The 22,460-nt window shown below is 37.3% G+C and overlaps 4 protein-coding genes across 13 annotated transcripts in view; 2 read left to right on the top strand and 2 right to left on the bottom strand.

Annotated features, from left to right (window-relative positions):
- Positions 1–1,309, bottom strand: part of LOC109536370 (matrix metalloproteinase-17) — a 6,165-nt gene extending 4,856 nt beyond the window's left edge. The window contains exon 1 of one of the 2 annotated variants that reach the window (XM_048666417.1): positions 852–1,309. In XM_048666417.1, the coding sequence (XP_048522374.1) occupies positions 852–956 (105 nt within the window). In that variant the 5' untranslated portion in view covers positions 957–1,309. Of the gene's footprint in view, positions 1–789 lie in introns of both variants that reach the window. The other variant, XM_048666418.1, reaches the window with a different exon arrangement.
- Positions 1,310–2,761: 1,452 nt separating this feature from the next.
- LOC109545562 lies at positions 2,762–8,556 on the top strand. Of its 2 annotated transcripts, none has more exons than XM_019916332.2 (9): positions 2,762–3,504; positions 3,562–3,853; positions 3,909–5,177; positions 5,228–5,437; positions 5,554–5,800; positions 5,869–6,100; positions 6,155–6,346; positions 6,412–6,692; positions 6,772–8,556. In XM_019916332.2, exons 2-9 carry the CDS (start codon positions 3,569–3,571, stop codon positions 8,355–8,357), a joined length of 4,302 nt encoding a protein of 1,433 aa, XP_019771891.2. In that variant the 5' UTR covers positions 2,762–3,504; positions 3,562–3,568; the 3' UTR covers positions 8,358–8,556. The 2 variants fall into 2 exon arrangements, with proteins under 2 accessions (XP_019771891.2, XP_019771890.2); XM_019916331.2 differs by having other exon boundaries at positions 3,556–3,853.
- A 36-nt stretch (positions 8,557–8,592) lies between these two features.
- Positions 8,593–10,401, bottom strand: LOC109545584 (ADP-ribosylation factor-like protein 3). Of its 2 annotated transcripts, XM_048666568.1 has the most exons (4): positions 10,314–10,401; positions 9,114–9,374; positions 8,777–9,060; positions 8,593–8,705 (listed from the first exon to the last, which is right to left on the bottom strand). In XM_048666568.1, exons 1-3 carry the CDS (start codon positions 10,314–10,316, stop codon positions 8,782–8,784), a joined length of 543 nt encoding a protein of 180 aa, XP_048522525.1. In that variant the 5' UTR covers positions 10,317–10,401; the 3' UTR covers positions 8,593–8,705; positions 8,777–8,781. The 2 variants fall into 2 exon arrangements, with proteins under 2 accessions (XP_048522525.1, XP_019771919.1); XM_019916360.2 differs by lacking the exon at positions 8,593–8,705 and having other exon boundaries at positions 8,727–9,060.
- LOC109545583 (ultraviolet-B receptor UVR8) lies at positions 10,166–21,901 on the top strand. 7 transcript variants are annotated; one of them, XR_007281524.1, is made up of 5 exons: positions 10,166–10,964; positions 11,017–11,111; positions 11,166–11,378; positions 12,200–12,362; positions 12,431–12,520. XR_007281524.1 is itself a non-coding variant. In XM_048666563.1 (5 exons), the coding sequence occupies exons 1-4, from the start codon at positions 10,447–10,449 to the stop codon at positions 12,256–12,258; spliced, it is 885 nt and encodes a 294-aa protein (XP_048522520.1). In that variant the 5' UTR covers positions 10,166–10,446; the 3' UTR covers positions 12,259–12,300; positions 12,431–13,822. The 7 variants fall into 7 exon arrangements, 6 of the variants coding, with proteins under 6 accessions (XP_048522520.1, XP_048522521.1, XP_048522523.1 ...); XM_048666563.1 differs by having other exon boundaries at positions 12,200–12,300; positions 12,431–13,822; XM_048666564.1 differs by having other exon boundaries at positions 12,200–12,300; positions 12,402–13,822.
- The last annotated feature ends 559 nt before the right edge of the window (positions 21,902–22,460 follow it).

The following is a 22,460-nucleotide window of genomic DNA, read 5'->3' as shown; positions in this document are numbered from 1 at the left end:
ACGCAAATCTAAAACTTCTTGAATTCAAGCATTTTTTGAGAAAACTGCCAACATTTTCTTATCGATGGTTCACTTTCTAAAAAGGCCATTTATTTTTAAGTGTTTGCTGCCAATAAATGAACAAAAATGGAGCATGAATTGAAGGAATTTTACGAATCATGGTACAGTTCGCAGGAAACTTCACAAATCTTCCCAATCAAGGATATGAAATTGCATTTCGGCACATTTTCACGTATTTTGCAACGCATTTTAACGCTTTTTCCGAGGCTTGAAGATGATTCAAACAAATCTGATATCAATTATTATTCTCTATTAAATGCATGAGCTGATAAAAACCTTAGTGCGAATTTCAGATAATTTTTTCTTGATTTTCTAGAGTAATTTCTTATGTCCCAAGCATCAGAATTGGAAAAATACATGCAAAAAAGTTCAGTTTCACCGTTTGCTCTTTATGGCGAATAAATAAAGCATATTTTCGTAATTACAACGAAAAGCTGAATGAAGTCAGACGGGAATTATGGAAAGAAAATTTTACATAGAGAATTGGTTTAAAAATACAGGGTGTTCCTTAAAAAGATGCCGACATAACATGCGATTGATTCTATATCTACGGTTCAAAAGCGCATTGTTTTGTAAAATAATCCGTATAAAATGGAATTTTATGAACATTTTATAAAAAGGCTCCTAAATGGACAAGAATTTACAATTAAAACATTTTTTCGCATACTGCTTTGATTTGAAAAACTTAAAGTTCAACCTCTTTAACCAGAGAAAGTTTGAGATCATTACCTTTTTGCAGGAGCTTCCATCAACATCTTAAAAATTAAGTAACTTCATATATTAATAATTACCGCATCGTCATTAGGAATCTGCCTCTGATTATCATTTTGAACGCACAAACACTCTAAATACACCAACCACAAGAACAATAGCGCCAATTTAAATCCGAATGGCATACTGGATTCGAACGCACTGTCCCGAATAAAACCTAATTAGCAAATTTTCCGAATAAATTATTACGAAATTCTAATGAAATTCGACTAATTTTGGACTCTGACTCTGAAAGTATTGTTTGAAAATGTTGATCACTTGATTTTCAAATGAGAAACCCTGAACTAAGGAAATTATTGACACCTAACAGCGGCTATTTAAATAAAGGATCGCGCTAACAAAGTGGCCTGAATACATATACATATGTATATACCTGCGACTGGCTTATGTATAAATATAAATACATATCTACGTATGGGATTTTCATTTTTGGACTTATTTCTCAGAATGAAAGTATGGCGATGGGTGATTCACATTTGCTGAGAAACCGGTCGGGACTAAATTCCAGTATTTCCGTCTGTTAACGGCTAAGATAAACAGTAGAAGATGTGATTAATAATAAAGCACAGGTGCTCTTAAGCTGAAACAATAATTAATGCCAGATGATTTGAAAGATAATAAATACGGGGACTTTTGGTAAATTCATCATCGCCGTATCAAGAGAAGTATTGCAGCGCTTTAAGAGTTTTTTTTGTACGAAATTGTTAGATGATTCTTATTTCTCCATTCACATTGGAAACTTAACATTTGTCAGAATCATCGACGAAAAACTGAAAATGAAGTTTTCGGAACCCTTAACCAGCCATGGAACAAATTCACATGTTGTATATTTTTCTCACGAACTTCAACTCGAACCTCTTGATTGTAATTGATCACTGTATTGTAAAAATCTGTTGTACATACCAAAATTGTTGTTTTAAATATTTTAGCGCTTATTGTCTTTCCATTTTTTGTTAATTTTCGCGAGCCGCATGGCTCTTTAAGCACAAAATTTATTTTGTTAGTTGTGCTTTGAAACGTTATTATACTGTTTACGCAAAAAATCACTTTTCTGGTGGCAATTTGGAAAACTTTTCACATGCAATGCAAATAAGCAATAATAAATACATGCGATGCGGTCTTCTTGAGCAAAAAATAGGCATTTGTTTCCTTTTGTTTTTACGTTAAAAAAATCACAGGAGGTTTTTCGAATCAGTTTTTTATACTGCTAAAGAAAAAAATGGGATTTGAATTTCTTGCTTAAAAGTTTCTTGTGAAAATTTGTTATATAAAATTATAAATACATATTTCTTGTAAAAATATGTTCTTGTTAAATGTTATATGTCGCAATAAGGATGGCAAGCGGCTGTATCTTGGAAAGTATTTGTTGTAGTGTTAAAAAATGATAACAAACTTGAAGAAAATAATTAACTGGAAATTATTTGCAAATTTCTCAGATGACCGCTAGCTGGCGCAATTGCAACGGTATTTTAAAAAGTTAAAAAGTCAAAATATTATAAAAAATCGTGTTACTTTCTTTATAAACTTTTTTCTTAACTTGTCAAATAAAAGGTGGGAGGAAAGTCAAACCGCTTAATGCAAAGAAACCGACGGTAATTCCGACACGGCTTTACCGATTTCAAAGTTTTTACTATCAATTGAAAGCAATAAAAACTCTACGATGTGTGATATAAAAACAATTTTAATCATTTTCCAAAGATCCGCTGTTCAAAAAAATCTTTATTTATTAGTAGTATGGTTTTTTATGATCTTTTGACTAAACTTACTAGATGTTTAACTTATCGGCACAATTTCTGTATAAAATCGAATTTTAAAATTCCGTTTTTAATTCCTCCATCGAGTGGTCATGTGAGAAATTTGAAAATAATTTCCAGCAAATTATTTTCTTCAAGTTTGTAATCAATTTTTTTTTCGAACACTACACCAAATGCTTTCCAAGATACAGCCGCTTACCATCCTTATTGCGACACCCGGTATAGTGCATTTTTCCAACATGCACACTTATAGAAACCCTAGATTACATAACTTTATCTGATAAATTCCCCATTTGTATCAGTTTATATAGTACCTTGAGCGCGATTGCCACATGTACACACTTTCTGCTATAGCTGTGTTGAAGTTAACGGTTTTGGCGGATTCTAACCTGCCGGTTTGTTTAGTACTTAGCTTAATTTTTTATTTGAAATTGTTTGAATTTCTCCAACTAGATTTTGTCACAAGTAGTTGAAGCTCCACCATAAGATAGTGTTCTACCTATATTTGAAAGCGTCAATCGTTAAAACCTTGTTGTTAGTTTTCCCTGTTTTGACTGGCATGACTAAGGATCAAAACTTATCAAAAAATCCGAGTTGCCGTGTTCCCGCTGAACTCTAAGAGCTTTTACTGCCTAAACGTTGCAATTTCCAGAACGATGACTAGGTTTTAACATTAAATCAATCCTTTCCTGACTGTTTAAAGCCACCGTTTGACAATCAGTAAAGTGCCTGTTGTGCTAAATGCATTCTAGTCTTGGTTTCCTGATCAATTGACTAGAAAACGCTTTGTTAATTGGTATTTTTGTGTTTGTTGTTAATTGTTTTTAATTTTCTAATCAGCTTTACATTATACTTTAACGATTATTCTGTGTATCTTCGAGACAGTGGTTTTAAGGTGAGAACAATAGCACTTAATCCGGTAAGTTAATTGATGTCTTCAACTTCTCAGCTATTTGTTATCTGAACTCAGTTTTAGCAAATTAATGATGGCAGACCAATCCATAAATGAGATTCTAGTTCAAATTGAGGCCGGCAAATTTTCCCTAGCAGTTAAGGCTCTAAAAGACAAAAAATTAGACAAGCGAATCGGCCTGAGGTTTTTCCACGGGGCCTCCAAAGCATGTCGCATTTCAGAAGCAGAATGTGATCTTGATGGAATTGAGAAACTTTGCAAGTTACTGGTATCTTACTTGGATTCGCTCGAAGGAGCCGACGTGACCAATTATTTGCGCTCACTTTACTTTATCATAAGGCTGATATGCAATAGGGTAAGTCCCGCAAGCATCAACCAGTTATTGCTAAAGCTTTCAATCGGTATTACAGGAGAGATTCGCAGATATTCCTAGAATGAAGACCATTTTGCTGCCCACCTTTTTAAGCCAAGGGGCTTGTAAGAGCGGCTCGGAGAGTGCAGAAGTGTATACTTCCATCACTAACTTGATATATAACTTTGTTTCTCGACAAGGACGAGCCAAACCCACAGTCTTGGACAGCTGCAGACTGGAAACGCTTGAAATTCTGCTGCAAATCCGCAAAACTTTCAACAGTCTGAACGAGCTAATGGACTTTGCGTCTGTATGCTATAAAGTATTGCTGGTCTATAAACCGAGGAACGATCAAGTGCTGGCATTCTATAATATCCTGCTGCAAGTGGTTTCTTCAAAATTTCACAACATTCCGGAATATTTGAGCTCCATTCAAGTCAGCTTGGGTCCCATTACTTCTTCAATACTATCAGATGCAGTTCTAAATGAACAATTTTCGTTTGCTGAGCAGTTTTTAGACAATGTGGAGTCTGCACTTGGCCAGTCACAGGAAGGCTTTCAGATATTCAAAGCTATTACTTCATTGTTCCCACATCCGGATGGGGAGATGGAGAAGCGCGTGAATAAAGCCAGAAAAATTATTCATGATTTCAAGTCCAGCGACAAGAAGCTCTTCTACAACCTGGTATATTTACTGGAAGCACCCATTCAAAATATTCTATTGTTCTACAAAAAAACAGGTCTGCATAATTGGTCAGAAATTAGGTTGTTGGACGTATCACAGTTCATTATCGACGACATTCTTTCCTACTCAATGATCTATCCAAATGGATGTAACTGTGGATGTTCAGTAAAGAAAAACTACCTCGGCATGCTGGAGATCAGTTATACGCTGACATTCTTGTGGGACGATTACATAATGAAAATCGGAAATGCTGGCAATGACTTTGTTTTGTACCTGGCCAAAATATTCAATATGTTATATTCAGTCATGAAAAAGCTGAAAGAGGCTGAATGCCAAAAATGGAAGTACTTTTACAGTTGCTTATCGCTCAACAATTGGAATATCATAGTGAGACTGTTCAACTTGAATATTGACTATGTGAGAAGGATGTTGTTAAACTTTTTAATTTCCGCCTTTGATTTTGATGGCATTCAGCCTCAGTTCCGGAAATTATCTATTTATACCAAGGCATTTACAATTTTTTGCGAGATGGAAGTTCGACAAAAAAACTGGCTGAACGCTATGGGATTATGCGCCCTTCACTGTCTTCTTTATCCCGAGGCGAGCAACGTTATATTTAACAACTTCTGGATTATGCTCAAGGTAAACTCATTTACTTTAGTACTTCCAGTTCAATTTTTCTTTGATTTTAGGTGGAGAATAAGGCAGATCTAGAGATCCTGAATCAAACGTTAATTAGTATTTTACACAGTCAAAAGAAGAAACTTGGCCATATTCTGGACTTTGAGAGTCTTCTCACTAAGTCCAAGGAAATCGAAGTGCTTGAGTACGAGTTGGTTCGATATCGGAAGCGCTGGACGAATAAAATTTCCATGTTGGCTACACTTTCCCATATTATTGAAGTATTAATACTAATAAATTAATTATTTTTTTTATAAAAAATACCGGTGCTAAAATACAGGCGCGCTTCATTTTTGTACTGTAGTGTAGACATTTTCTGTAAAAAGTGGCTTTTCAGATTGCCGATATTCCAAAACTTGCCGAGATTTTTGTTAATGTATATGGGGATGGACAAGTGCAAGTACACCTAGACTACCTTCCCGCATTGACTAGACTAAAAGCAATGTTCGAAACTTCTTTGAATGTAGATCCATCGAGTTCCACTCTTAAACTAGCGTTGGCTGGTGTACATTTTTATTTATTTAAACTGTGCTGCAAGAAGAGTGTGGAAAAAAATCGAACAGAAATGGAAAAGTCTATGAAAGGTATATCGTCTTAGCCTTAGGTAAACATTGAGACAAGCACAACTATATTATTGGGAGATTGATTTTAGTACAAGAATCCGCCAAAAAACGCCAGCAAGTTGAGGTGGTTCCCAAAGATGCGGATGATGAATGTGATATAGTGTCAGCGTACTCCAATCTGCGGCTTACCAAATTTATGGAAGTTATGCAATCGCTCAACACTTCCCTGCTTATAATTGAACAACTAATTCCGACGGAATTGAAGCCTAAAGAAATTGCCACCGTTGCACATTTGTTGACTCTGATTGGCTTTGATTACAGGTCTTTTGAAGCCTAATAAGCTATTCTTCTGACTATATAAGTAATATTTTTCAGACTGCATGGCGATTCGGTGAAAAGCCTGAACGCCTTTCATTTGTTGCTGAAATACAGCGCCAACATTGAAAACTTTGAGCTTTGTTTGCTTGGAATAAGTTTTCTCATTGAATCCGCGGATGTAACTGAGGATTACGTAAAAGAATTAATCCGCAAAGGAGATGAATTGGCCAAGGGCAAAGCAAATGGAGGGTAAGCAGTCTAAAAGAAGCGTAAGTAGCTTGGAGTGATCCAAAGGTATGGATTAATAATTACAGATGTTCTAAAACGCTGGCCACTTATCATCTGTGCAAATCCAAAGCATATCTATTCGACAACCCCAACTTTTCCTATGAAGCCTGGAAAGTGGCCGACAACATTTGTTCGGCCCATGAGAAGGAAGTTGGTTTTCCAATATTACGGGCTCAATTGCATGTGCTTTTACACAAACTCACTAGAAGTTGCAATTTTATTGAAGGCCACCACTATGAGGCCCCAATGGCGTACCATCTGCACTGTGCCCACGATATCATCGTAAACTATCTTAAAGGGAAAGCCTGTAAGTTGAGCGATTTACACAACACTTAACCGTTGAAACAAAATTTTGATTTTGGGTGTTATGATCTTTCCTGTTTCAGTTGATTCATATGAACAAGGCGTGCTGTTGGACACAATTTATGAACTGGCCAATATATACAGCTTGATGCGACTGCCTCGTGATAGTCGCTCCTATGCGAAACCTGCTGTTCTATTGGCTCAGAAAACGGTCTTGCCACTTAAATGTATATCTTTTCTGCTTCTGTTGGCGCATTGCGATCTTGCCACTGGAAATATGGACCACTACAACGTGAAATTGATTGGTGTTGACGACATTCTTAGCCTGAGCCAGTTCAAGTCCTCCACACTAATAACTAAAGAATGTACTGGGGGAGGCAAAGAAGAAAAAGTTCCGGATGATGTTGATGAATGCGATTATTTAATGGAGAATTTGGCGCTGGACTTCCCCCGGTTTACTAAACAGTGCTGGCCATCTTCTCCCGCATTACGAGTAGATTCTTTTGAGATTCCCAAGTTTGTTTCTCATGCGAAGGGGTGCTTGTGTTTCATGTGCCAGTCCTTTGTGTGCCAAGATTTATTATTAAAGCGGTTTCATTTGATCTTGGTGGCCAACATGTACGAGCAAGAGGATCAACTAGTGGAAGAATATGCAGTCGGATTCTTAAATCTGTATAAGAAACTGGCGCGGAAATTTTCCGGTTTCAAAACTGATGTCTCGAAGCTATTCCATGCGTCACTTATTCCCAAATTTAAGGACATTTTCAGTGAATGTTATTTTAATGTTCTATACATCTACAACGTGCATATGTGTAGCAACACATCAACAAAATCGGAAGCCCTCGAAATGAACAACCAGCTAATCCAGATGCTGGAGCCCAAGAAAACCCAGTACGTTCATCTGTATCATGATGCTCATTTATTAACGCTCAACTGCCGTCCATCTGTTGAAGACGAAGCTTCAAAACCTGTTAGACCCGAAGCAGCAAGATCAGAAGCTAGCAGTGTCCCCATACTGTTAACGCCTCCTAATAAAATAGCTCCTATTTCGTTGATGGTAAATGGAATAGAGCAAATCTCGCCTCCAAAGCAAAAGCGAACCAAATGCAATCTCTTCAACACAAAAACTCAGTCTACACCAAGTAATGCCATTGCCACTCGCATCCTCCCATCGCGAAAGATAAAAAAATCAGCTGCAGTTAAGCCGTTAATTGCCCCTAAAACTATTGATATATTTACGGATGATAGTCCGGATGCGCCATCGTCTACTACTAGCAGGAAAAGAGTCGCGAAGAAGCCAGTGATTGATGTGATGAAACCTGATCCCACAAAAAAGTCGCTTGGAAGTAGTCAGTCTCCAGAGCCGGCCCAAAGTAGCGCTACGGGCATTCGAACCAGAAATCAGGCGAAAAAACAACTGAAAAGTGCAGAAACTGCAACTGGATTGACTACAACCCGTAGTACAAAATCTACAGAAGATAGGCCGAAGGATAAAGTGGTAGCTTCTAGGAAAACAGCCGAAAGCATACCGGTCGAGGATAACGCGGATGATTCTTCGGTGATACCCGCTTCCCCGGAACATGATGAGTATGCGAAAAAAAAAGAGCGGCTGAAGCAGAAACTTCAATATTCAGCTCAAAAATCGAGCACCAGCAGCACTAGAAAGTGATGCAAGTGAATAGATAGTAAATGTTAAATAGTCGTGTGCGTATATTTTTTCATTACAAAATGTTTACATTTTTGCGTCTTAAAATCATTGAACCAGCGCTGGTTATTTAAACACTTCGCTGTAAGCTGCGTTATATAAATGTAATATTTATTATAATAATGTAAATGTTATGTAAAATAAATGTTTTCTACTTTTAGCACCCAAGTTAACTAATTACCCAGAATATTAATTGAGTCCTTATTTGCTGTACAGGGTGCTTCTAAATGTTGGTTCTATTAACACTGGCCTTTGTTGCTTTGCATACCGGCAGCCAATAGTTGCAATCTCCTACAGACTTATACAGGATACCTAAGAAAGGGCTTTGCTTATTTGACCATAAAAAAAGAATTTTTTCCTGTTTTAGATCTATTTGCATTTACATAATCTACTTCTTTTTGATGCTTTTGCAAACCCATTCCATTCCTTCCCGGACGCCAGTGCCTTCAGAGGCGGTACATGCTTGAATTTGCCAGGAACGATCTTTAATAGTGGGCAGGCCTAAAGCTTGAGCGAGATCTGAGGCGGATAGTGAGTCTGGCAGGTCTTGCTTATTTGCGTAAACCAATACGGGCACGTTATGTAGCTTATCGTCGCTCAACAGTTCATAAAGCTCAATTCCAGTTTCCTCTAGGCGCTTCTTATCAGCCGAATCAACCACATAAATCTGAAAAATCTAATTTTTTTGGACAATTCATTCAATAGTGGTGGATATTTTACCAAGACGTCGGTATTTTCAAAGTAATTCTTCCAGTAGGGGCGAATTTTCCTCTGTCCTCCTATATCCCATACGTTCAGTTTGAATCCGTCGCTTATCACAGATTTTATATTGAATCCTGCTGTCGGCGTAATACTGGTAATGTCTTCAGAAGCCAATATTTTCAGAATGGTGGTTTTCCCCGCGTTATCCAACCCTAATAACAACAGTCTTAGTTCGCGCTCAGGGGCTGACGTGAATTTCCGCAGAATGGATAAAAGGCCCTGAAAAGTTGGTGATTTACATGTTTTTTTAAATCATTAATGTTTTATTCAAATGAGATATTTAGGGTTTTTTTAAATTCAAATTTATATGTCGAAGCGACAAAAAAACCCACGGAACGACGCACGTTGAAATCGGATTTTATAAGTAAGTTGCAGTAAAATCCATACAAAAAATACGTAAAATGAAAAACGGTGTTTGAAAAAGTGGATTCTTGTAAAAATGCGGTTTCTGCCATCTCATTTTTAGCTCCCCAGTTTGAAAACATGTTAACAAATTTATGCGGAAAATCGGCATGTGTGTCTGATGGGCGGTAGGCGTTTATTTAAATCGAACAATCATTTTAAACACAATCCTTTTTAATGTTATATAATAGTTTGTGAGCGCTTGGTTAAGTCGAACTCCAACTACAATCAATGGGTGATAAATCGGGGTATACTGGTGGCCAATAGGAAACCATGATTTTGCGTTTTCCTTTTCTAGGGTGTTGGTTATCCTTTCCTAAGAAGGTTCCAAAGAAGGAGATGTAGGAAAGCAAATTAATATTTTGTAAAACGTAATACGACCTATAGCTCTAAACTATTTCAAATAAATTCGCTTACCAAGCGCCATAAGGATTATAAATTCCGAAATATTACCGGACAAATTTAAAAAAGCACCCAAGAGGATTTTAATAAAAATTTCATGCAAAAAAAAAATTATTTAAAAAAATACCACATTTTGCGCCCATTGGGATATCATAATAAAAACTAGACAACAGCGCAAATATCAGCATCCATATCTTCTGCACACGAATTATTTCTAGGTTATATATCCATGACAACAACAATAATCTACATAACAACACACAAATTCTGCTACTTTATTCGCAGTTTCTTTTGCCAGTAAATCCCTCACACCTCATTTATTCGGTGCAAAAAGTGAGGTAAAATCTAACTTACCATCTCGGGAAATTACTCGTTTGTATAGTTGAAGATTATGCAGCAAAAGGTCCAAAAGTTCTGGATTGCAGTGCCTGACACGGTCTGCCAAACGTAAAAAAATCGACCAACTGAAACGCTGCTAATCGATATTATGCGGATATTATGCAAAGGATTTAATTTATACAACCAGTTGAATTGCCCAGCGAAATGTCCAACTGTGGGCGAATTTCAACTGACTGGAAACTGCAGCCCTGGAGACCATTTTTCCATTGCCCACACCTACTCAGTTCTGGCCAGTGACACTGTGCTTAAACTGCATTGTAATTTGGCTAAAACCCAACAATTAGATCTTTGCAACACGAAAATATCCCGAGTAACTGTTGGAGATGACAAACTCCTGGTCCTTGCAGAAGACGGCCAGTTATTGAAAGTTTCCCTCAAAGATTGGAGCCCTGCACCTTTACCAAAATTCATCGGCAATCAAGACCGCGTTAAATGCATCAGCTCCACTTCCAAGCTCTTCATGGCATATTCAGAAAATGGGCTTTTATACACCATTCCAGAACAAGTGGATTTTGTTAACAGGAACATAGTCGACATGCAATGTGGAAGAGAGCATTGCCTGCTGCTGGATACTGATGGAAACGTTTATAGCTTTGGTGCTGGCAGGCACGCTTAATCATCAAGTAATTTGCCATTTTATAAATTGCAAATGTTTCAGTCGCGGGCAGCTTGGGACTGGCCAGTTAGATGACCAATCCTCTCCTGTACTGCTCCAAGCTCTGGCTGGGATTAAAATAGCTAAGATTGCAGCAGGCGAGCAAAAGCTAATTCAAAAATCGGAAAATTTGCTGAGGATTTTTTTTAAAGGTGGTTGGCACTCGGCTGCTATCAGCGAAGAAGGCGACCTTTACACATGGGGCTGGAACAGCAACGGCCAATTGGGGCTGGCCTCTTTTGAGGCGGGCAAAGAGAAAACTGTCTCAGTTATGGCTACACCCCATGTAGTGGACATTGATAATAGCTCGAGTTTGAATGTTACGCAGGTGGCATGTGGAACTAAGCATACCATCGCCCTCTTAGGTAAGTTCGCTTCTTAAACTCGCGACTATGAAAACTCGATTCGGTTATTTCCATTGCTTCTATCGAAATGTTGCAATTTCTGGTTTATCTGGTAAAAAGCAACATTTTTCTCTTCAAGAAATCTAGCGTGGTTTTCTTTCAACAATGCCCTATTTGCTCATCAGCCAAATTTAAAATCTTCTTTCGTACCTTTCTCCACATTAAATTAGAGACAAAACTGTTTTTAAAGAGTGTCGTCTCGATGTGTTCTATGCGACATTCAAGCATATCCTTGGAAAATTTCCTTTGTCTTTCCAGCTAAAGTTTGAGAGTCTAATGTTTTAGGACTATCACCTCCATCAGGTCAAGCAGATTGTAATGATTTTTACATTTATTCAACGCCTTGTGGTTTGCCAAACATTTTCCGTTTACTTCTGCTGCATAAATCGCTCAAGGTTCCTCAAAATAATTTCCATCACTGATTAGCGGTTGTGGTGAGAGGCACCGATATAGAATGGGTTGAATAGAGGGAAATTCCCAAGCCTCCAAATGATGGTGACCGTAAAAGTCCCTTTTGATTCAGTTTGGTAGTATAATTGCAGTTTTCGACTTCGACGAAGTTTTTTTCCATTAAAATGGGCATTTGAAAAGTGAAACTTCCAGGCTTGGTGAATTTGTCAAACTTCACGAAATGTTAATTCCTAGTCAAACAGTTTATTTTGAGCAATTTCACTGTATATATCGTTGATATTTCATTTCGATCGCACCGGATGCTGATTTTTGCGCTCTTTCTAAAGGATGGTCTAAAAATGGGTGTTTCACTCAACTGCGTTTTTTTTCAGTAAAAATACATAATTTTCGATCCTGCCCAAGTATTTCCTTCCATATTTGCGAGATTTGAAAATGAAAGAAATGAAGCCGAAAAAGTGCCACTTACTAAGAGGTAAATTGTTACACTCTCCCAGTTTTTCCATAGACGAATTGCAAAATCTGGGGTCTTGTTAGGTATATTTTTTTTTGCATCTTCACGCGTTAATTTTTCAGGGTATTTTGTCACTTTTTCGGAATTTTAGAGAACAACCATCTGTATGGATGCGGCTTTAACAAGTACAAGCAAATCAAATCTGAGGACCGAGAGGACTATAATGAATTCACTTTTATTCGCGACTTTTCCCAGGAAAATGTCGATAGGATTTTGTGCGGGCCTTGGAACTCAGCCCTTATAGTTGATAGTTAATAGTTACTGTTATTTAGAAATCAACCAGACCCAGTAAGAAATGTGTGCGCCAGTAAACTCCGCAATTTTAACGTATCGTCTTAAACTTTTGACTTATTAAGGGAAATATTTTTTGAAACGACAACCTAAACTCGACGTGAAATTTGAGCTTTACATAATAATTCATTTTCCTGCACAGAAAATACGTTTGGAAACCGGATAACTGGTGTTGTGTGTACGTCGTTGTACGAAATGGAGTCGTGCGGAAAGTCCGCTTGAAGCAAACGATAATTACTGCGGAAACTTTCGGCATACAACATAATATTTAGATGTAACTGCACTGTAACTGAGTAAGGAATTACTAGTCACGTTTCAGTTTAATCTAGATTTTATTTCCTCATCCACATTTTAGTTAATATTAAGTCGTAAAACCTGCCCAGTGCGGTACGTAAATAATTACAAAAGATTATATATAATAAAGCGACATACAAACACACCGGTTTGTAATTCAACACATTTTCACGAGCAATTTTCATAATCAATCTCTGCTGTTGCAATTGCCCAAATAGACAATTAATTATAATTTTTTTACTTTCCAAAAATATTTCGATGACAATATTAATTACTTTAGTAATCACATTGTGAGCGCTACTCTTTCATTATTGGCCATTTGGTTGCTAAAGGCACATCATTAGTAACATTGATGCTCACATTCATCAATCTCTTAATTCATTTTAGAATAATTAACAGCGATATTTTTCCACTATTCGTTTTTATATAACATACCTTCGTTATTGATTAAGGGATGTTTCCGCACGAAAGACTGCCTAAGGGATGTGTAATTAAAAAAAGATTAACCTCGTTATGGGATTTTACTATTTTTCACGAATTAAAAAAAATTGCAAATTTAAGGTGTCGTTTAATTGAATTTGCCCTAAATGCGATGCCCCAGTAGCGAGTGTTTTATATTATGTGCAATTAAAATTATTTATTCCGAATATCAAACATATTCTATAAATTTCATCATTTCCACACGAGGAAATTGATATTTGTTAAATTGTTTATTTTAGTTCACAAATATTTTATAAATAAATTAAAAGAACAAATTAAAATATCCAGAACTGATTGGAATCATGCGTTTTATCGACTAAATTATTTCCAGTAATGCCCAAATTTGAACTGTAACATGCTAATCTACCCGTTCTCTGTTGGGTAAACTGCGGGCAATAATAAATTATCGTGGAGTAAACATAACGTATTGTTTAATTATTGCCCATTAATAACAAAAGCAAGTACAATAGGAGGTAAAATTGAATCAATTAATTTCGGGGCATTATTAACGGCTACTAGAGTGGTGTGTGATAAATTCCTATTCGAGAGGCGACTTAAGTAATAATTTTTTTTGTGAACTACTTTGATTTTTTTCGTTTAGAGTTTTATCCTATTGTCAATCACAGTGTAGTCATGTTTTTGCGGAAATGCGAAATATAGTCATAGATAAAGTGGAATAAAGGGAAAGTTAACGAAGTTCGAATAATGCGACATTCGTTATCCACATTAACGGGCATGCGATTTTTCCGGAGCTCGACGAAATAATTGGATTTCCCTCCCATGAAAAATAATATTTTTGGGACGGTGACGGTGTAGCAATAAACGGAATGTCCATTTGTTCGACGGCATTCATTATCCGGGACGATTGTGTAATTTGTTTGGTTTTTTTGCCGTTCTAACGTTACATATAAATTAGTTCAAAGCAAGGCTTTTCTTTAAAATTGAGCGATTTGTTTCCCCCGGCCGGCGGGTTCGCTGTAGGATTTAATCTCATTGGATCATTTGATTTGAAAAGCAGCAAAGTAAGTTTTTCGTTTAATTTAGCGAAACATTTACTCAAGTTGTATAAAGGAAATGGAAATAGTTCCATTTTGTCATGCGAGGGAACTTCAAAACAATCCTATTGACTTTCTTAATACATATCTTTTTACGGTTGGAAAACGTTAAATTCGGGTCGAAAACATCCTTCGCCAACTTTCGTTGGCCTAATTCCAGATTTTTCCCACGAGTGGTTTTTTCGCATTTAAGCTGAACGAGACTGGAATTTTCGGGTTATTGCAGGACCGGAGTTTCAAGTGGTACTTTTCCCCACTGTCGAAGTTTATTCCAATTTGAACAGCGTGATTTCTATTGCTCCCAAAGCCAAGTGGAATTCACTTTGTTGTAGGAAAAATTGGACATAACAATTTGATTGTTGAAATGAATCTGGGGAGTTTCGAACCGTGAAATCGTCGAAGAACTCTTTTTTTACCACCGTCTAGAATACCGAAAAACTCCACAGTTTCACGCAATGGCCCTGAAATCCTAGTTCTCATGATAATTGCTGAAATGCAACTGAAGTTTGAAGCAAAGAGGAATTTGCATGTCCAAACCATTGTTTCTTCTTGATTACTTCCTGAAATTTTTCTGATGGTAAACCACACGTGAAATACTTTGAAGAATAGCAGGAACGCTTCTGATGGAAACACTTCATCGTTAAAGTCAAAACGTTCCAAACAGCTACCAACACAAGCAAAAAACAATCAGCCCTTGGCTGCAGCTGTAGCTGACCTGAGGAAAGCTGTCGCTGAAATGTTGCAGGAAGCGCCGGCCCTCGATTTATGCTGACACTAGCAGGTATTTATGTGGGAGTGATAAATAGCGAATATCTATCGACTGAAGGGTCACTATTCTGGGGATTAAAACGCTGACAATCCCATATGCATGCAGAATCAATTGCATAACATCGGAAACAGTAGGTTTTGAGGAAAAACATGGGCGAAGCCTTTGGATTAGTAGGTGGCCAGTAGGTTTACCTGATTTTAGTCCGTTAAACTATTTTTATGTTTATGTAGACAACGAGGCGGAACCAAAAGTGTGTATGAGCATTTATTGGTTTAAATGAGGACAAGTGTGTTTTTGTGGCAATCCAATAAAATCCTTCAAACCTCCTTAAAAAATCGAAATAATTTCTCATTTTCCAAAACATTTTCCGTTATTTTGTGTTTCATAATAGCCTGCGTGTTTTACCTTCTTCCCATCTGGAGATTGAATTCGGGAAGTTTATTTTAAGTAACATTTTAAGGGAGTTTTCTTCTAAGCCGGCATCTGGAAAGCTACTTACATTCCGCTGTTTCCGCCCGAGAGCAAAACAAAATAGAGAAATAATTAATGTTAATACTCACGTTGAAAATTCAGCGAAATTTCTGCTTTAGTTACGGGGAGAAAATGCGATTTTCTCGTTAGCCGGTTGTGGCAGGCGCAATTTCCCGCAGTATTAAATAGTGCAATTTAGCGTATTGACAAAAATGCCATTTTCCTAAAGAATTTATATCCAACTATTACCGATGATAAAGAGATCGCTGATGTAAATTAAAAAAAAAATTAATTCCCGCTACAATTTTCTGAATATTTATTAATGGAAGTGAACTTCCGCACGAGTTTTCGCCCCATTATTTCCGGACACTCTGAATAAATGTGTATTATAGCTTTTGCGGGCCGCTGGAACAGGCAGATGTGAAATAACATTCAGGATTTATGTGTGGCTGCAGTACAATTCATTTTTAGCCGTTTTGCACGCATATTTCAAGCTTTTAACAAGCGCTCAAAGCAACAATTACAGATAATTCGATCTTCAATTATTTGCAATCAAGCTCAATTTAATTAATGCAGAATTGCATGGACAACTTACAAGGAGTTAGAGTATAGGTAGTCTGTGCTTGATGTAAAGCTGTGCTTAATGCCGCAATGCTACTAATTAATACCCGATGTAGCTCTAAACTGGTCACTCTGTCATTGGCAGTGAGGCTTGATTGATGGCCAGTTCTCTATTTGAAGAGAATTGAGCATCCACAGGGCGATTCGCTGTTAAGAACAGAAAGTTAAAACTTTGCCCAAACAGTGCCTGATGGTTAATAGAGCCAAACAAAGCACATGCAGAGTGAAATGTATAACATTGCGAACATTCAAGCCGTAAGCCGTAAGTTTCTTCACTGGCAAAATGAAGAGACTTGAGGCAAAGTCGTTGTTTTAGATCTATAGATTTACGTTAGAAAACTGTTGGGAACAAGCTCAGTTTAACTTTCGTTTGAATCGAGAAAGAAACTTAACTTTTCCAACTTCCAACCTTTTTACTCACTGCTAAAAGCTTTTGCTTTTGGTCAGCTTTTAATAGAATGTAAAAATGGATCTGATGAATATTTTCGTTTGATTTTATAGAACTATTGGAACAAGTTCGGGTTCACTTTATTTCAATCAAGTAAAGCAATTCAACATTTTCAACTTCTTAGAACTTCTTGAAATTAAAAAAATTAAAATTTGAATATTTTTTGCGTATTCCCCTATTCCGAGCTTTCAATGTAGAAAACCGTCCGATCGCAAAAAATCGCCGAATTTTACAGAGCAGCTGCAGTTCTGACCTCGTCTCTTCAGCCATAGAATAGAATTTCCCTCAATATTGAAGTCATTCCTCTAATCTAATTGAGGTAATTTGCTAGAAACTGAGCACCATTCTCTAGTTTAAATGGGACTCTCCATCGAATAATCCTTGGGCATGATTAATGGAATTGCGGAATTCTTCCGTCTGACTATTGAGGCCAAGTTTCATTATTGTTTAGCTATTTGAATGCACACAAAGTGGTGTTTTGACCACATTTTTAAACAATTTTTCAAGTCACTGTTTTTAAATCTTCTTCGGGCCCAAACAGGGTGTTTAATTAAGAAAGAGACCCTTTGATGAATTGTTCGAGAAAATGATTTTACTTTCTGTTAACTGAAGTGTACAATGCCAAAAGTACAGATCCTACAACGTGGGTGCTTGTATGTGCTCGTGAGAAATCCCAGTTCTTAGCGGCGTCTCTCTTAATTATGGTACGCCAACATACACCCTTCCCTAAGTGTTCTTTCACAAAGCAGGACAAGGTAAGTGTGCTCAACTATTTGTAAGACACATCCATAGTCTTATCAGGATTCCGTGCCAAGAACAGTGGCGTTTGTAACAATGTATATATTTGTGTATAGATTGTCCTTATTCTGGGCTTTTAAGGTCGATAATTTATTCGAAATTGTGCGCGCTGGATAAAATTCCTAGTTAAAAATTCGCATACAAAATGACTTCTTTCGAGCAGATTGTGTCAGAGATAAGGCAGGGCAGAGTATCTCCTTTTCCCGAAATTTACTTAAAGCGGGGTTTTCTAAAGCGCTTAGGGAACTTGAAATGGGGGCTCCGTTTTATTTGATTTTTGCCACTAAAGCGGCATTTAGTTGGGCTTTTGTGATTCCTTATCTTAATATGCGCCGACTGCATTGCCACAAAAAAAACAGCGAAGAGATGGGAAAAAAACGCCATTTGATTACGTTTGTGATTCACTAAAAAACAGGGTAGTTTTATGAATTTTCAGTTTATCTAGTTGGTTGAGGATTTCAGCTGCAAGCTTTCGCCAAATCTGCGCCTCTTTCAGCACTCAAACTTGACTAATTTAGGATTGCGGTTCATCGGTTTTTCTGTTTATTTTTACCGTCTTTGACACATAAACTGTTTTTTAACTAGAGCTTTAAAAAAATTTGTAGTCAATAAAATCTTCCCAAGATAATTAAATATCCACCTACTTGCGGGAAAGAAGTGCAATTCTGCATGGCGAAAAAATGCCATTTTCCAGCCCGAGTTTAAAATCAACGCGCTCGGAATCTATCAAGAAAGTTCATTTAAGGTTTTTCAGATGCAATTTAAGATAAGCTCATTATGAAAAACGCCAATGTTATGTAAATTCGGGAAATTGTGAGAGGCAAGAGCGAGGCGAGAAACCATTTTTTGGCCGTTTTGTAGGAGTTTTTTGATTAAGCGGTTTCGTTGAAGTAGGCCCTCGGGTTAGAGGAACAATTACCAAAATTACAACTTTTAACAGACTTTTCATTATAGTTTTATTATTGAAAAGTTTAATAACTATGCTAATTTCCACTGGAATTAAGTTGCACGGGACAGGAATTTTCTTGAAAACTTTAATTGCACTTCAACTAATTTGGATGTTTATAACTGGGTTTCAGGATTTTTGCTCGCGTCGAAAAAAACTCCAATTGCCTCCAGTTATTTATTATTCTTGCGCTATGGGATCGAGCAAACTCTCCATGTTTGAGCAAAAGAAAATGCAATTTTCCAGTATTCCTTTCTCGGGTTGTCAGTTACCGAAGTCAATTAATAAAGTTTGCGATTGGTTTGCTTAAATACCTCTTTATAACTGTTGGATGAGGGCTTTTTCGGGACAACTTGAAAGAGGAAAGTGAACGCGCATATTCTTTTTTCAGTAAAGTGGCGCTTATTCAACATTCATTGGGCGCACAAAAGGTCGGGCCTTAATTGTTCTTTACGATGCCTTTGAGGCAAAAAGGAACGGTTCCAGCATCAGTATTCAGGTAACATCCCCATTGCAAATGCATATTAATCATGTTATCTTGAGGTAATTTTATCGGTGCAGATTTTGCAAATTAATTGCGATGTTTTTGAGGATTGAGGTGCGTGACATTCTGCGGTACGGTGGAATATTTCCAGTAATCATTTTGCCGGATGAGAGCGAGTTTTCCAATTATTTCAGCTGTGTTTGATGAAATAATGTAAAGTTTAGCAGTCGTTGTTTGTGAACGAAAAGTATCCGCTCGAAGTCTCAATTTATATGCAAATACGTTGTTGGGTAATAGAATATGATACTATATGACACGTAATATGCATTCAACTATAACTAACGTTAAGGAAACGTGCAAAAATCGCATAAATCACCAACTGGGGGGTAGATTTGCGTATATTTGGCATTCGTTTCGCGCCGCTTAATCGTATTTTACGGCACCTTCGAGGCCCCACAAACCGGCCGGAGCGGCAATATTCCGCTCCCCCAGTCCCAATTCATGTAAATCATACTCAATTTGCTGTTTTAGCAAAGTTTTATCTGCTTAACTTACGCCATGTTTTAATAATGAAGGCGAGCGATTGTATAACTTAGTGTGTGAAATTCTTTCACTTGCCCAAAGCGCGAATTCACCCGCTTGCGATTATAGCGAAAAAATGCAGTTCACTGGGAATTTACCATGCATGTTTATCGCGCATTTTAATGTTCACCTTTTCTAACATAAATTTGCGTTATTTGTGGTGCATGTTTGGATTTTTCATCAGCTAAAAGTGTTCAATGGTTTTTCAGGATGACGCCATTTGATCGGTTCARRACTACCATTYTTCGTTCAGCCTCACTGAACTAGTCTGGAAATTTTACTTGAACGATCGCCAATCAGTGGCAAGAATTTTTACTTTATTGAACCGCAATTTAAAATTTTGCAAATTATTTCTTTGTGACGTTTCGCGAGCACGAGTGGCGTGCATTTTCAGAGYGGTGCTGCGTCGAGCAAACGAAACCAGAAATTGTTTTCCMAGTCCACCTGAAAGCGCGAAAAGTTTCTCAATTATACGCAACAAAGAAACGTTCATTGATTTGCGGAATTTTGTTGGCAACTGAAAAACATCTGCGCTTTTCTTTGGCGTCCCAAAGTGGAAAGGGCTTTCAATAAATTGCCAGCGTAAATATTTTGTTTTACTTTTTACACTCTTGATACATTTAAATAGCATTTTCAGATGAAGCTGTTAGTTTGGCCAAACTTACGATTTTTTATACACCTTAATTTAGCGCGGATTATTCAGTTCAAAAAAAAACCAGCCGTCTATCGGACCAACCCATTTACATTTTCACGTCTCATCTGCTGGTAATGTGTTAATACTCCCCACGATTTACAGGGCCGCTTTCCTTCTAATGATAAATAGCGGCAAAAAAGGACTTAGGCCTAAGTGGCACTATGCATGAAAACCCTGCCCGTTATATACATTTTTTAGGGCACAGTTTGGGCCGGGATAGCAAAACGTTTATTTATTGACGGGCGTTACACACATTCCCGAGGGATAAGGGATTTTTCTGCTTTTAAAAGGTCATTTTTCCACCCTTTATTTTGTTTCGTATCATCCAAAGCAGTGAAAACTATCGAGTTTTAATTCGTGTACAAKATGTCCCATTTTCGAYACTTATGTACTCACATCTTCTGATCTTGTGAATTTTGATTGGACATTGGCATCATTGCGTTTAAGGGGTTTATAGGGGAGAGTACGAGAAAAAAAMMRATTTTTTTTTGARAATTTCTAGGAGATGGTTACAGTTGAAAATGGAAGTTSAACTTTATTAYTAAGTACTATTTTGAAATGGTCCCATGTTTGGTGCTTAACCGAATGCGATTTCACGATTTTAAATTTGACCTAAAAATCGCTTATTTTGATAGCGCTATCAACTGTGGAAATACCAGAATGGGACACCCTGTAAATCTGCCACTGTTTGCTGTGCTGTTAACACTTGAACAATTACTTCTGCGTAATTCTTTGATTCTTTTCAGCGCACGTTTTATTAATTGTTGCGTGTACATTCAAGTGCTCTGAAAAGTGAGAAAAAATCCACTTTTTTGTAGATTAATCACCAAGAATCCAGCTAAACAATGGAATGCGAAAAAATGTTTTTATTCAGCTCGTTTTAGAGCCGCGGCTGGAACAATAGCTAATCGGGACGCATCTGGTAGTAACGTATTTCCGGAATAATGGCGGCAGCCTCGATGACCCTTCAGCCTGGGCTCAATCGATCGTCAGTTTGTTATTATTTATTTGTTTCTAAGATAAGCAAGCCTGATCCTATCTGGTGTTTTTCCCCAGCCCCTAATGCCCTGCACCAATCAAGACGTGCTAATGTACCTAAAACAGTGCACCGGAAAGGCAAAAAAGTGACTCGAACAGAGTAACTGGGAGCATCAACTCTAAGCCGGTTTACTAAATTTGCTTTATACCCTCAAAACCCCGGCTGCTAAACGACTTTGGCCTAGTTTCGAAGAGCAAAAACGATTGAAAGATCCCATCGAAGTCATGGGTAGAAAGGGAGGCTTTGCCCTAAAATATCCCGAACAAAGACGAGGTGCTTGAGCAACATTGATAGCCTAGAATGGAGCATGTCGCCTAATCTGCCTTGTTTGGACCTGCTTTTGAGCCTCCCCGGTATTCGCGATTCAATAAATCAGCAAAAATCTCGCAGGCTGAAATAACCGCAGCAAAAAGCGTGATTTAGACCCATGAAAACATTTTATACTCGCATTATTAGTGCTTTCGAAAAAGTAGTATAGGTGTCCAGCTTAAAATAGAACAGGGGACAATCAAAAATTGCCAATTTCTAAACGACCCCATATTTTCTCAGGTAAAGAAGACGGAGAAAAAGTTTGATGCAAAAGTTTCTGTGTAATGATTGCTGGATATTCTGCAGCTTTCAGAATGGGTTCAGGTGGCAGAGTGATAGGACATAAGCTCATTTTTTCAATGGGACACTCTGTATATTGTAACTTTTTCCCTTAAATAAACTAGAGAGATTTACTTTCATCAAGATGGCGCTCCTTTTCAAAACGCTCTTCGATAAGCATGTGAATCCTCCCTTTTGAAACCGATGTATGGGAACACCTGGACCTATAAGGTGGCCACCACTATGACCGGATTTAACACTTCCAGACTTTTTTGGTGGGGGAATGTTGGAAAGTAGAATTTATAAAGAAGTCATTTTAACCCGAGAACAACTTTTCCAGACATTAAATCGCCTGGCAAACTAATATGATCCATAGGATGTTATATTATTGAAAAAATATGTCAAAATGTTGTTTTTAGCTTGAAATATACAGGATAATTAAAAAAATTGTTTTTTAACATTTGCCTAAAGTATTTGTTTATTCCAAATCAAAATTAATTCCTGGGTTTCAGTCATTTATTGTCTTTAATTATCAATTAAAATACGTTTCGGTGTATTTTT

Source organism: Dendroctonus ponderosae, unplaced genomic scaffold, assembly GCF_020466585.1.
Source record: "Dendroctonus ponderosae isolate FM_Combo_2020 unplaced genomic scaffold, Dpon_F_20191213v2 Dpon_F_20191213_5, whole genome shotgun sequence".
In the NCBI taxonomy this organism is placed as follows: Eukaryota; Metazoa; Arthropoda; class Insecta; order Coleoptera; family Curculionidae; genus Dendroctonus; species Dendroctonus ponderosae.
The sequence above is the reverse complement of the archived record's forward strand: the minus strand, read 5'-3'. Positions and strand labels throughout refer to the sequence as shown.

Coding starts and splice junctions, on each gene's coding strand:
- LOC109545562 (XM_019916332.2), top strand. CDS start 3,569: ATGATGGCAGACCAATCCATAAATGAGATTCTAGTTCAAATTGAGGCC. Junction 5,801..5,868: donor AATGGAAAAGTCTATGAAAG/GTATATCGTCTT, acceptor GATTGATTTTAG/TACAAGAATCCGCCAAAAAA. Junction 6,347..6,411: donor AAGGGCAAAGCAAATGGAGG/GTAAGCAGTCTA, acceptor TAATAATTACAG/ATGTTCTAAAACGCTGGCCA.
- LOC109545584 (XM_048666568.1), bottom strand. Junction 9,061..9,113: donor TTGAAAATACCGACGTCTTG/GTAAAATATCCA, acceptor TAGATTTTTCAG/ATTTATGTGGTTGATTCGGC.
- LOC109545583 (XM_019916357.2), top strand. CDS start 10,447: ATGCGGATATTATGCAAAGGATTTAATTTATACAACCAGTTGAATTGC. Junction 10,965..11,016: donor TATAGCTTTGGTGCTGGCAG/GCACGCTTAATC, acceptor CAAATGTTTCAG/TCGCGGGCAGCTTGGGACTG. Junction 11,112..11,165: donor AATAGCTAAGATTGCAGCAG/GCGAGCAAAAGC, acceptor TTTTTTTTAAAG/GTGGTTGGCACTCGGCTGCT.